Source organism: Sporobolomyces koalae, assembly GCF_050403365.1.
Source record: "Sporobolomyces koalae JCM15063 DNA, S_koalae_JCM15063T_v1_ctg41, whole genome shotgun sequence".
Taxonomy (NCBI): Eukaryota; Fungi; Basidiomycota; class Microbotryomycetes; order Sporidiobolales; family Sporidiobolaceae; genus Sporobolomyces; species Sporobolomyces koalae.
The window spans coordinates 114,370-126,522 of NW_027481730.1; the positions used below are offsets into that span (position 1 = coordinate 114,370).

Sequence of the window (12,153 nt, forward strand, 5' to 3'; positions counted from 1 at the left end):
ACATGGTTTATTGCTGACCAGACGGGACTTGAAGCAACACGTTGCCCCCTCCCGGCAAGTACGTCACGTTCCTTCCATTCTGTGCGAGCGTGCCGGCAATCTCTTTCGATGCCTCGATTCGTCGGAACTGGACCAACCCATCACCCGCTTTCGACAAGGCACGACTAATGATCGTCGCCGCTTCCGCTTCACCTTCTGCTCGCACGACCGCAGCTTGACGTTCTTGTTCAGACTAATTTCGAACCAGTGAGGGGGTGAGTGGGGTTGAGAGCGAGAAATGAAAGAACTAGAAAACTTACGCGTTCGACGATGAACTTGGCACGTTCAGCCTCTGTTTGAATCACAGTATGTTCAGTGACGAATTCGATCAAGATGGAAAGGACATCTACGTACCTTGTTGAGCAATCTGTTTCTGTTCGACTGCCTGAGTGAAATCTTTTCCAAACGTCATGTGCGTCTATCCAGGGCAGTTGCAAGATCAGAACTCTGTGTGGCCAAAAGACAGAGAGAGAAAGAGAGAGAGAGAAAAGAGGCTCACGAGGGACACGTCCTCGAGCACAATGTTGAACTCGCCCGCACGCTTCAACAAGTCTTCGCGAATGCGCGCCGACACGACCTCACGTTGCGTGATGAGTTCGGCAGCGTCGAACTGGGCGACGGTCGCCTTCAAGACTTCGTTTCCGATCGAAGGCAACACGCGCTCATCGTACGTCGTACCGAGCGACCGGTAGATCGTTGCGAGGTGACGTTGATCCGGACGGAACATGACTCGCAACGTCAACGACACGGTTTGCAAATCCTTGGAGCCCGTCGTCGTCGAAATGTTCTGGATATATCCAAAGCAGAGTCAGACGATGCAGAGGGAAGAGAGAGAGAGAGAAAAGTCGCTCACGCGAGGCTTGATGCGAGTTTCCATCAAGATGGGACGTTGCAGCCAGGGGATCAAAAAGTGAGTACCTTCTTTGATGGGCTGTTGGGTTCGAGGCGAGCGCGCAAGGTGAGAGGCAGAATCGACTAGACGGACAGGAGATGACGCACGTCTTCGATGACTCCCTTGAATCGATCAAAGATGATTGCTCGGTGTCCTCCTGGCACTGTGAGTGAGGTCTAGGTGGGTGAACAAGGTGCCGATCGGCAGCGAATGTGGAGGGAGCGAGTACGCGGCCGGAACACTCGCGATCGCGCGCTCGCTGCCTTGCTCCGACAGTGTGAGTGCGAGACTGACCATCGTAGAGGGACGCTTGTGCGACAGACAGGCCGATGAAGGCGGGAACAGCCAAGCGACTGAGTGCGTTGATCGCCGACCTGCGATCCCCACCAACCAGTGAGCTCCTCGCTCGATCGCCCGTCGAATCACGAGGACGTTGGGCTCACATCGAGGGACAGAGCACAAGTGGGCGAAGGGTAGAGGTCGAGAGCGAGGATCGAATCGATTGCGCGCGCTCCGTTCGACGCTCTCTCTCGCTTCTCTGTCGACGATCCACCCATGCAGGTACATCCGTCGAGACTCGCTCAAGTACCCGCAACGTCGGCGCCGTCGTCGTCGAGGCCGACCGCGCACGACTTGCACTCGCCGCCTTCGCGTGAATCGCGCTCCGAACGACGTGCCTCTCCCTCATACGAGCACTACGACCGTCCCCCGCACCACTCGGAACGGTCACATGGTCCCAGTGGCGGGTACGGCTACGCAGACCGTGACTATCGCAGGGACCCGAACCACGACCGTCAGCCTCGTGACGGCGCACGCAGGCTGACTCCAGAACGCGAACTGTCTCGAGGATACCCCCCAAGAGGCGGGTACTCGCGAGGAGGTCCAGGAGGAGGAGGCGACGATTGGTTAGACTCGTACATTTATTCCCCTCCCCCTTTCAACCCCTCTCGCAGCTTTCTGACTTGTGCCATTTCTCGACAGACGACGCAAAGAACGAGAGCAGTCGGGCATTTCGATCTGGCCCCCATCCCCTCGCACTCCTGAACCGTGAATTCTTTTTCTGCTTCCTTTGTTTTCACCACTGACAGTATCATTCTCTCCACAGCGAGGACGATCGCAAAAAGAATAAAAAGAAGCATTCTTCCTCGAGATCGAAACACAAGTCGTCGAAACATCGATCGTCGTCTTCGAGGTCGAAACGTCGGTCGAGACACTCTTCCGTCTCGTCCGATTCCGAATCCGATTCCGACGACGACTCGCAGTCGGACTCGGACAACCGTCGAAAGAAACGCCGTCACGACAGCAGTCGATCGAAACGTCGAACCTCTCCGGAACCTCGAACGCAAACTGGGACGACGACAACGACGACCAAGACCGCCACCGCTGATGACCATGAAGACGACGACGAATGGGTCGAAAAAGTGCCAGCGGTCGAATTTGGCGACAATGACGAAGACGAAGTCGGACCGATGCCCCTCGGAGGTCCCGGTACGAAAGGAGGGAACCGCAACGCGTACGGAGGCGCGTTGCGACCGGGAGAAGGTTCGGCCATGGCCGCGTACGTCTCGTCGGACCAACGTATCCCACGTCGAGGAGAGATCGGCATGGAGTCGGAACAGATTGAACGGTTCGAACAGGCGGGGTACGTCATGTCGGGCTCGAGACATCGCAGGATGAACGCGGTCCGTGTGCGCAAGGAGAACCAGGTCATCAGTGCCGAAGAGAAACGAGGCATCTTGCAACTCGCCGCTCAGGAAAAAGTCAAACGCGAGAACGAAGTACGTTTTCCTCTCTCGCTCTCTGTCGGGTTTGATACGAAGAAACTCATGCTTTCGGAGAAAATTCTACGACTAGATTGTCGCATCGTTCAGGGAATTGGTCGATCAGAAATTGTCCGAGAAATAGACAAAAGTCACTGTGGCACGTGTTTGCGAAACTCCATCTTTTCGACCGATACGTCGCCGTGTTTCTCTGTGTAGACGTACGTCACGACGACGTGACCCTGAATGTCCAACAATGCGAAACTTGGAGTCGGACCATGTTCTTCGTCTTCTTCTCCTTCGTCTTGTTCTTGTTCCGGTCGTTCCTCGGGTCCGGTTCGAGCTTGTCCTGCCTGTGATTTTCCATCGACTGCAGTTGCTGCTGGAGTCGCTCCGGTACCTGCTTCGGAGGGAGAGGAAGAGCTGGGTTCGAGGTTGCGAGCAGGTTCGGTCGAGGTTGTAGGCGAGGTCGGCGAGGAAGACGAAACCGAATTCGGACGACGAGGGGCACGACTCGAAGTCCACAAGGGAGTGAATGCTCCCGTGGCTGAACCGGGGTTCAAAAAGAATCGATTGTCGGATTCAAACGCTTCAAACCTGGTTCAGATTTCCCGAAAATTAAATTCATGTACAAGGGAAAAAATAAGATGCAAAAAACTCACTTGTGAGTCCCTCCTGAAATCAACACGTCGACATCCATCTTGCGAGCGGTGGCAGCCAACATTTCAGGGTCTCCCAACGGCACGACTTGGTGACCATGAATCACTCCGATTTTGAGCGGTCCATGTTGAACGATCATTGAAGGAGGCAAACTTGGAGTCTAGGGTTTTGGTGGATAAAATCAGGGACAGCTTCTCGTGATTCGGTCAGGAGAAGCACTCTCACCTCGTCCCAGTCTCCACGAACTCCCCTCAAATCGGGAGCGACACTCTTTAGATACTCCCACGTCTCTCGATCTGTCACGTTGCCTGTACTCAGGATTTGTCCAATCTTGCCCGGCACCTGGTAGAACGGACCCGATTAGCTTCGAGCGAGATACGAGAGAGGAGAGCGACGCAACGAGGAGTTTCTTGAACCGAGCGGGCAAGTCATGGGATCGATTCGGGATGTGCAAGTCGCCGAGCACGAGTACGAGGACCATTTCGGGACGAGGACGAGTGGGGGAGACCCGGGGCAAACACGCGCGATAACGATGACGATGTATGGCAAGACTGCCAAGTCGAGGAGCGCTACTTTGCTGATCGTATACAGATACCGTTGAAGCTGGGTTGGTATTCCGTTCGGTAGCTCGGCACAGTGGTAATAGATTGAAGACGACGCGTCGGAACCTCGACCTCAAAGTCTCATCTTGTCTCTCGCAACCCTCCGACATCCCTTGAAAGATGGACGAATTGACGGGACTGCCCCTCGCGTTTGGCAAACCCCAAGCCGAGCAGAAACAGTTTGGCACGGCGGCGAGTTCATCCAAAGTACAGCAGTCGAAGCGTGCGACCGCTCCTCCACCTCCTGTCGAGGTGAGCCCTACAGTCTGTTGCCTGAGTCGACAAGAGCTGAGCGACTCACGATGCCGCCTAGACTCGAGACGAGGAGTCTACGCTCGACAATGACCGTACCGAACCGACCGCACCTCTCGACGATTCCCTAGGAGACCTCCCAATCACGCACGAGGTGGTCCTCAAAGATCACGTCAAAGTAACCGCCGATGCCTTCGATCATTCATGGCGAATTTGTCCTCACCTTTCACCTCGCTTTTAGACTGTCAGTGCCATGTCGATGGATCCTTCGGGCGCACGCCTCGTGACGGGCAGCTACGACTACGATGTCAAACTGTGGGATTTTGGAGGCATGAAGTCCGATTTCAAACCGTTCCGTTCGTTCGAATCTCGTGCCGGTCACCAAGTCGTCGATGTCGCATTCTCCATCTCGGGCGACTCGATCTTGGTCGCGAACGGATCCGACCAAGTCAAACACTACGATCGAGATGGAGCCGAAATGTGAGCCTTCCCCCTCCTCTGCCCCTCCGGCTCTGTTTCGTTTTCAGTGTTGACGCAAATTTCGAATTCAGTGGCGAGTTTGTCAAAGGAGACATGTACATTCGCGACTTGCGCCACACTTCGGGACACGTCGCCGCCGTCAGTTCGATCGCGTGGCACCCGACCAACTCCGAAGTGTTCCTCACCGCTTCGTCCGACTCGACCTTGCGCATCTGGGACAAGTCGAACCGACGTCAATCAAAGTCGGTCGTCGTCGTCAAGAGCAAGGAACGCGGTGGCAAGTCGAAATTGACTGCGTGTGCGTGGAGCAAACCTGATGGCAAACTGTTGGCCGCAACCGCCGAGGACGGCAGTTTGAACCTGTGGAAAGCGACGAGCAATTTCACGAGACCTGATCTCGTCAGTTTCTCTGTCTCTTGTCTCTCCTCCGCGACTATACGCTGACAGGAGGATCCCTTTAGGTCAACGACAAGGCGCACGAAAAGGGAACCATCACGAGTGCCATCTCGTGGAGTCCAGATGGCAAACTGCTCGCGACTCGAGGTGGAGATGGTACGGTCAAGCGTGAGTTTTCCTTTACTTGTTTTTTTGGGGTTACGACACGACTCAAAGCTACTCGTTGTTTGGCAAAAAGTGTGGAACCCGAAAGCGATCAAGAAACCGCTCGCGACGATTGACGGACTCGCGAGTCTCAATGCCGAGACGTCCCTCGTGTGGTCTCCAGATGGTCGATACCTCTTGACGGGCACGGCGGGCTCGAAAGCGGGAGTCTTGCCCGGGAACGCCGAGGAAGACAAGGCAAAGGAACTCGAACGAAAACTCGGAACTCGCAAGGGACAGGTCATCGTGATCGAGGTCGTTCCCGATACGAACGAACTGCGGATCAAGGATCGGATTGATATCAGTGACTTTTCGGTCGTCAAGGTCCTGTGGCACGACCGGATCAACCAGGTGCGTAGGCAGGCTTGCTTGCGATTGCGTTGCGATGGAGAGACAACGCTGACACGGGTCGACTAGATTGTCGCATCGACATCTTCGGGCGAGGTACACGTCCTGTACTCGCCAACGTTGTCACAAAAAGGTGCCCTATTGGGACTCACGCGGGTCGCGCGCACAGCGACGGTCGAATCGACGTTTGGACAGAATGGGTCCGACCTCGACCGGCCCATCATTGCACCGCACAGCCTGCCCATGTTTAAGGACGACCTGCGCGCGGGTACAAGTGCGGGTGGAAGAGGCGGCAAACGCAAGCGGGATCGCGAACGCCACGATCCTCAAAAGACGCTCAAACCCAGTACGTCAACTCTTCCTTGTTTTCTCGGAAAACGAGAAACTGAGCGTGATGATATCTGTGATGCAGCTCCTCCGATTACGGGACCGGGTAGAGGAGGACGAGTCGGTGCGAGTGCAACGCAACACGTTGTGCAGGGCATGGTCAAGAACAACATGCGAGACCAAGATGTGAGTTTGTGCGATTTTCGCTGAACGAGAGGAACCAAGAACGCTGATTGTGTGGGCTGGTCGTGATCACAGCCTCGAGAAGCGTTGCTCAAGTACGCGACGGCGGATCCGAGCGAGAACGAGTTTACGAAAGCGTGGACCAAGACGCAACCGAAACCAGTGTTTGACTACCGCAGTGACAGTGATGACGACGTGGTCAAGGAACGGCCAAAGTAGAGGAACCCCCCTGCAACGAGCGAGCCTGCGGGTTCATTCGCGATCGAGACCATGCGATGAGGGACCAAGTGGGGGTCAACCTCGTCGCTCGACTTTATTCGCGTCGAGCACCACGAGAAATGAGAATATGTTATCTTTGAGCGACCTATACGCGATCATTCGAGCGAGAGAAGAGAGTATAGAGAGAAGAGGGAGAGAGCGCGCGCGTTTGATCTCTAACGCTCACTCACCGCGCCAACATGCCACCGAAGTTGACGCAACCACTGCGTCCTGCGGCACGGTACCGCAAGGGTCAAGGTCCGGCCGCAGTCGAGTCGGACTCGGACTCGAACTCGGATTCAGAGCGACCCGACGCCGACGACTCTGAGCGAGCAAACAACGACGACCCAGACAATCACGGCGACGAGGCAGTACATGACTTTGTCAGCGCAAGCACGACTCGACGCGCAGAACCCTCTCGCGACCGCAAGATTGGCGTCAACCTGCGCAACGTCAACGTCGATCCGACAGGCACTCGAGCCAAGTCCAATGCCGCCAGCGGAAGCGAGAGCGAGTACGGTACGTCCATCGTCCCCGTCGCTTGAGATCTTGATGAATGCCGCCCGAGACGATTGATCTCTCGTGTTTCCTGTCCTGTCTGGAGCCTGACATTCCCTCTTACCTCTCTTCGCAGAAACCGACAGTGAAGCCGAACAGCCCACGTCAGCTCCGAACAAGTCGGCGGCATCGGCAGTACCAGCTGAAGAAGAGGTAACCCTCGTTTCCCCCTACCGGACCTCGCTTCTCTGACCTTGTGTTCTACGATCCGTCTTTTGACAGTCTAGCGAGTACGAGACCGACTCGGAAGAGGAAGAGGAACCCCTCAAACCGATTTATAAACCCGTGTTTGTCTCCAAGTGAGCCTCCATTTCCTTGACCGCCTTGCCCCTGTCCGCAACCCTGACCTCGATTCTGGGCACACCTCTCTAGACGAAATCGCGACACGATCGCCGCACGGGACAAGGAACTTGACCCCGAGGTTGTCGAGGCGAAACGAGCCGCCGAGATCGAACTGCAACGAGAACAATCCAAGAACCTTGTCGCCGATTCAATCGTGCGCGAGCTCGCCACGAGTCCGTCCTCGAACATTCTGATCACTCGTTCATCAGCGCCGTGCAACTGACTTCGTGCCCTTTCGAAATTACAGAGGAAACGGAAGCCGTTCAGCCCGATGTCGACGACACGGATGGACTCGACCCCGAAGCCGAATTCGAAGAATGGAAGTTGCGCGAATTGACTCGGTTGAAACGCGACAAGGAAGCTCGATACGCGTTCGTTACAGTTCCTTCCCTCATTCTATCTACCGATAAGGCTAACTTTGTCTGCTATTTGCCACCGAAACAGTCTCGAAAAGATCAAGGAAGAGGTCGAAGCAAGGAGGAGCATGCCCGAAGCTCTCAGATTAAAGGAAGACACGGAGCGCGCCGAAAAGACCCGCAAAGACAAGAAGAAGGGCAGTCAAGGTACGTATCCCTTTCGGCCGTGACCGCGTACATTTTTGCGCCTCGACAACACGAAACTGACCCTCGCAAGGAAACTCTCTCAGTATTCATGCAAAAGTATCATCACAAGGGAGCGTTCCATCAAGACCTCGACATTCTCAAAAAGCACGACTACACGGCTCCGACCATTTCGACTGTCGACGTCTCGTCCTTGCCCGAGGTTCTGCAACGCCGGAATTTCGGCAAGGCGAGTCAGAGCAAGTACACGCATCTGGCTGACCAGGACACGTCCCGCAAAGATGGAGGATTCGGAGGTGGATCCTCTTCGAGACTGGGAGGATCAGGAGGACACTCGACTGGTTGTTTCAACTGCGGAGGGCCTCATGTGAGATACATCTTTTTCTCGACTCTGTCAATCGAGTAAGCTGAACCAGGGTGCTCGAATGATCAGTTGAAACGAGATTGTCCCAACTTGAACGACCCGGCGCTCGCTGGACCTTCTGGGTCAAACTCGTCTGCGATGCCGTCGACTTCAAACTCGCGCGATGGAGGATGGGGCCCGAGGCCAAGCACAAGCACGAGCGACCGAGACCGAGAAGATCGTTTTGCCCCTCCTGGGTCTGACTCGAGGGCGGGCAAACGCGGTGGAATCGGGTTCGATCGGAGAGGCGGAGCGGGAGGAGGACGCAGGGACCAAGACGACGACTACCGACGGGCTAGTGAGCGAAGACGTTCGAGATCGAGATCGAGGGAACGAGCACGGTCAAGATCGAGATCGCCACCCCGCTCTTCGACGAGGACGGGCAGAGGCAGAAGTGATTACGACTCGAGGGACGAACGACGAGACGCGCATTACGAACCACGAGACCGGGATCGTGAAAGAGACTCGCACGGGTATGATCGGAGAGACCGGCGCAGAAGTCGGAGCAGGAGTGTCGAGCGAAGAAAGGATCGGGATAACCGGGAAGATCGAGACAAGCGCAGACGAGTGGACTAGCATGCTTTAGAACAGATGGCAATCAAGGCCTTGCATCCTTGTGCTGCAGTAGCTTTCAGAGCAGTGATTCGCTTTTTACATTGCATTGCTATGAGTCTTGGCGAGCCCATGCGTACTTAGCGTAAGGCAAGCTCTCTGCGGCAGACAGTCGCTGCTGACGCATTTCTCGCTCGCAAGTACAGGATCGGAGTGTTGGTAACCTTGCGCGCTTTCCTGTCAGACTGTTACTGCGACTTTTTCTTTCTTCTCCTCTTTGTAGACCTAACCCTAACCCTAACTCCCTTTTCCCCGCCAAAATACCGTTGGGGTTAAGGTTCGGTCTCAGTGCCTACAAGCACAAGCACTCGAGCGCTTTCCGAGCGCAAACGCACAAGCGAACACGCGCGCGACTAAGCCCTCTCCTCGGTCCTTGCTCTCAGCGCGACTTGTCCCGCCAAGGTGTTTCCTGGCCAAGTATCTCGCAGAGTGTTCTGAGTCAGCTCTGTATCTTTGTTTGTCTCGGGTTGGGAGAACAAGCAGGCAAACCTCAAAGTACGGACCTCTGCAAAAGACTTTTTCCAGTGCGTGTTGAAGGTCGAGCCGCTGCTCTGAGAGTGTCACTGCTCGAGACGACAAGGTAACAGTCAACACGACCTTGTGAAACCGCAGAGTCCAGTGTACTGCTTGAGCACGCAGTCCAAGTGAGGTTTGCTGCAGGTACGCGAGCTGTGGTTTTTGACGCCCTGCAGTGAGGTCGTCTCGCTCGTTACCCGTGAAGACCTTCAAGTCGTGAACTCGAGAGGTTGTGAAAAGCTTGAAGAGTCAACGGAGCAAAAGCGCTAGAGTACCCTTGAAGGAGCGAAAGGGCACAAACAGCACTTGAGCTAGTCTGCTTGTACTGGCCCGAAGTACTGGCCGAGCACGCCGCTCTCGGTCTCGAAGTAAGCCGCGACAAGACAGCTGGAGGACGAAAGAGCAGCCGACTAAGCAGAAGAGTTGAGAAGAGCTTGGTTCGAGTACCGAGGTTCGAGCGTTCCGAGTCAAGCAAGTCTTGGTGTAGTAGCGTGTACGTGTTCGTGAGCTCGAGCCAAGAAAGCGACGAAGCGTACTTGTAAGTGCAAGCCTTGCTTGCAGCTTCGCAAGCGAAAAAAGACTCGAACACTTTTCGACGAAACGACCCTGGGCTGACCTGAGCCTGCTTTGCAGCTGCTCTTGAGGCGCTGTCGTCGTCTAAGCCCTGCGCTGCGCAAGAGGTCTCTTTGTTGGGTGCGACCCGAAAGTCAAGGTGCTCAAGCCGTGCCACTGAGCCGTGCCACTGGTCAGCAGTGGAGGGTTCCGAGTCGAGCACGGTTGCAAAGCTAGCAGGAGCTTCCGAGGCGCTCTGTTACACTTCACCGTCGGCTACAGCTCGACGTCGACGTCGTGAGTGCGGTTGCGCCGAGCAAGCGCGGGAGGACTTGCGAGGTCAAAGGGGAACCAGCAACTGGGTGAGTACAGTCACCCGGGTCCGTCGCTTCGGTCGAGACGCAGCGACTCTAGGTCAGCCACGTGTTTGCGAGCGCAGGCGAGGCGAAAGGACGCCTCGAGGTGAAGCTTGGCCGCAAGTTTCTCAAGCGAGCTTGAGCAGCAGTGGTTTTTGCGGTGACGACAGGCGCAAGAGGGGTGCACAGACGCAGAGCGGGACAGTTTGTTACTCGTGAACGGCTCTACACCGGGCAGGAGTTGGAAGCGACCGGGGAGAGACGCAAAGTGTCAGTGAGGGAGGCCAAAACTGGAACGAGAGGTCAGTCGGAAGCTGTCGCTTTCAGCGTTGGTGCGACGCGCTGTCGAGCCAAGGTTTCAGCGCTGTGCAAAGGAGAAGTTGTCGCGAGGAGAAAGAAGGGACAGCCGAGGCAGCAGAGCGTCGGTCAAGTCAAAAGGTTGTCGCGAGAGGCCACGTTGACAGCCTTGTAACCGGCTGGTTGGGGGTTTCGCGCAAAGGGAAGGCGGTCGTTGGCCGGGAAAGAGGTGGTGAAAGCTGCGTCAGTTGTGCAAGCTAAGAGTCGAGAGTTGGGCGTCAGAACGAGAGAGAGGGAGAGAGTCGAGTCTCGAAAGTCAAAAGTCAGAGGACAGCAAGAAAAGACAGCGTCGAAGCGAGCGAAAGGTTCGGCGGTTGTGTACGCGAGCCCAGCAGCAGTTTTGGTAAAGAGCTGTGAAACGGGGGCTGAGGAAGCGAAGCGTCGAACAGAGCGGTGAGAGCGAGTGCAAGAGTTTGCGTTTCCGTTTGCGGCCACTCCAGGAGCGAGGTGAGCCAAGACGCAACGGCAAAGCTTCAGGTCGACAGAAGGGAACGGGGGCTGTTCCTCCTGAGCTAGTCGTCAGCGAAGAGTCGCAAGAAAGGTTGCAAAGTCGAGGACTTGTAGCACACAGCGGGAGCCCTGCCCCGTTCCTGTAGGAGTAGGTACAGTTGCCTGGAGCTACTAGGACGCTGAGCGCTCGCGGTTGTCAAGGCGTTTCGGTCGTCGGGCACCGGACACGCAGGAGAGGGAGTCAGTCCGGGGGGTCTCGCCCGGGTGTTGCCGAGTCGGTGTTGTCGAGTCCGAGTTCGGGTCCGAAAGAAGTCCGAGAGCGAGGCTGAAGGGGCAAGGCGAGGAGGTAGTGAGCAAAGTGCTGCAGCGTGTGCACGTGACGCAGCAACTTGGCGTTGGTTTGTCCCAGTCGCAACCAGTCGTCTCCACCCGCCTCGAACCGGCTTTCTGGTACCGCGCGTCTCACGGTGGCGTGTCCACACCAGCCAAACTCTGCTACCGGTCTTCGTCAACTTGCTCTCGCCGCACGCTTCTCTCTCTCTCGCCCTCTCTCCACCTCGCTCTCTCTCAGCTCTGCCCTCGACTTGGGGCAGTAGTTGCTCACGCGCCGTCGCCTTTAGTCTTCCTCGCGCCTACCACGACGCTGTTCTCGCTGCTCGACCACGACGCCGGTCTAAACTCGCTCCCTCGCAGCACTCGCTCTGCCCTCACAGCACTCGCTCTCGACCCGGTACACTCTCGCGCACACTGTCGGACGAGGTTTGGTCAGCGTTGCGGTCCCGTCGCGCCCGCGTCTCGACTCACGGTACGTAGTTCGGGTGTCGCTCCGCACTCGACTCTCTCGGCTGGTCAGTGTGCGCTCTCGCCTCGGCACGTACGGTTTCCAAGTGCTGTCAGAGCCGCCGTGGTGGTCGGACTCTGTCGCCTCACTGGTCTTTTGGTTCGTACTCTCTCCTTTCTCCCCCTACCCCCCTTAGGGTTAGGGTTAGGGTTAGGGTTAGGGTTAGGGTTAGGGTTAGGGTTAGGGTTAGGGTTAGGGTTAGGGT

General features: G+C 56.3%; 5 protein-coding genes across 5 annotated transcripts; 3 read left to right on the forward strand and 2 right to left on the reverse strand.

Moving 5' to 3' along the window:
- Positions 1-7: 7 nt before the first annotated feature.
- JCM15063_001640 (prohibitin family protein) lies at positions 8-1,488 on the reverse strand (the record flags this gene model as incomplete). Its single annotated transcript, XM_076680625.1, has 8 exons — positions 8-232; positions 300-331; positions 394-457; positions 539-826; positions 893-970; positions 1,039-1,094; positions 1,226-1,305; positions 1,358-1,488. 8 exons carry the CDS (start codon positions 1,486-1,488, stop codon positions 8-10), a joined length of 954 nt encoding a protein of 317 aa, XP_076532275.1.
- A 173-nt stretch (positions 1,489-1,661) lies between these two features.
- On the forward strand, positions 1,662-2,836 carry JCM15063_001641 (NKAP family protein; the record flags this gene model as incomplete). The annotated part of the gene is made up of 5 exons (XM_076680626.1): positions 1,662-1,677; positions 1,761-1,845; positions 1,913-1,978; positions 2,037-2,709; positions 2,786-2,836. The coding sequence occupies 5 exons, from the start codon at positions 1,662-1,664 to the stop codon at positions 2,834-2,836; spliced, it is 891 nt and encodes a 296-aa protein (XP_076532276.1).
- Positions 2,837-2,843: 7 nt separating this feature from the next.
- Positions 2,844-3,832, reverse strand: VPS29 (retromer subunit VPS29; the record flags this gene model as incomplete). Its single annotated transcript, XM_076680627.1, has 4 exons — positions 2,844-3,288; positions 3,354-3,511; positions 3,577-3,693; positions 3,752-3,832. 4 exons carry the CDS (start codon positions 3,830-3,832, stop codon positions 2,844-2,846), a joined length of 801 nt encoding a protein of 266 aa, XP_076532277.1.
- Positions 3,833-4,073: 241 nt separating this feature from the next.
- Positions 4,074-6,362, forward strand: JCM15063_001643 (WD40 repeat domain-containing protein; the record flags this gene model as incomplete). The annotated part of the gene is made up of 9 exons (XM_076680628.1): positions 4,074-4,205; positions 4,267-4,383; positions 4,447-4,685; positions 4,757-5,084; positions 5,147-5,249; positions 5,320-5,636; positions 5,703-5,979; positions 6,046-6,146; positions 6,219-6,362. 9 exons carry the CDS (start codon positions 4,074-4,076, stop codon positions 6,360-6,362), a joined length of 1,758 nt encoding a protein of 585 aa, XP_076532278.1.
- Positions 6,363-6,601: 239 nt separating this feature from the next.
- JCM15063_001644 (uncharacterized protein) lies at positions 6,602-8,840 on the forward strand (the record flags this gene model as incomplete). Its single annotated transcript, XM_076680629.1, has 8 exons — positions 6,602-6,920; positions 7,036-7,112; positions 7,182-7,258; positions 7,332-7,474; positions 7,549-7,672; positions 7,746-7,864; positions 7,948-8,228; positions 8,295-8,840. The coding sequence occupies 8 exons, from the start codon at positions 6,602-6,604 to the stop codon at positions 8,838-8,840; spliced, it is 1,686 nt and encodes a 561-aa protein (XP_076532279.1).
- Between the last annotated feature and the right edge of the window lie 3,313 nt (positions 8,841-12,153).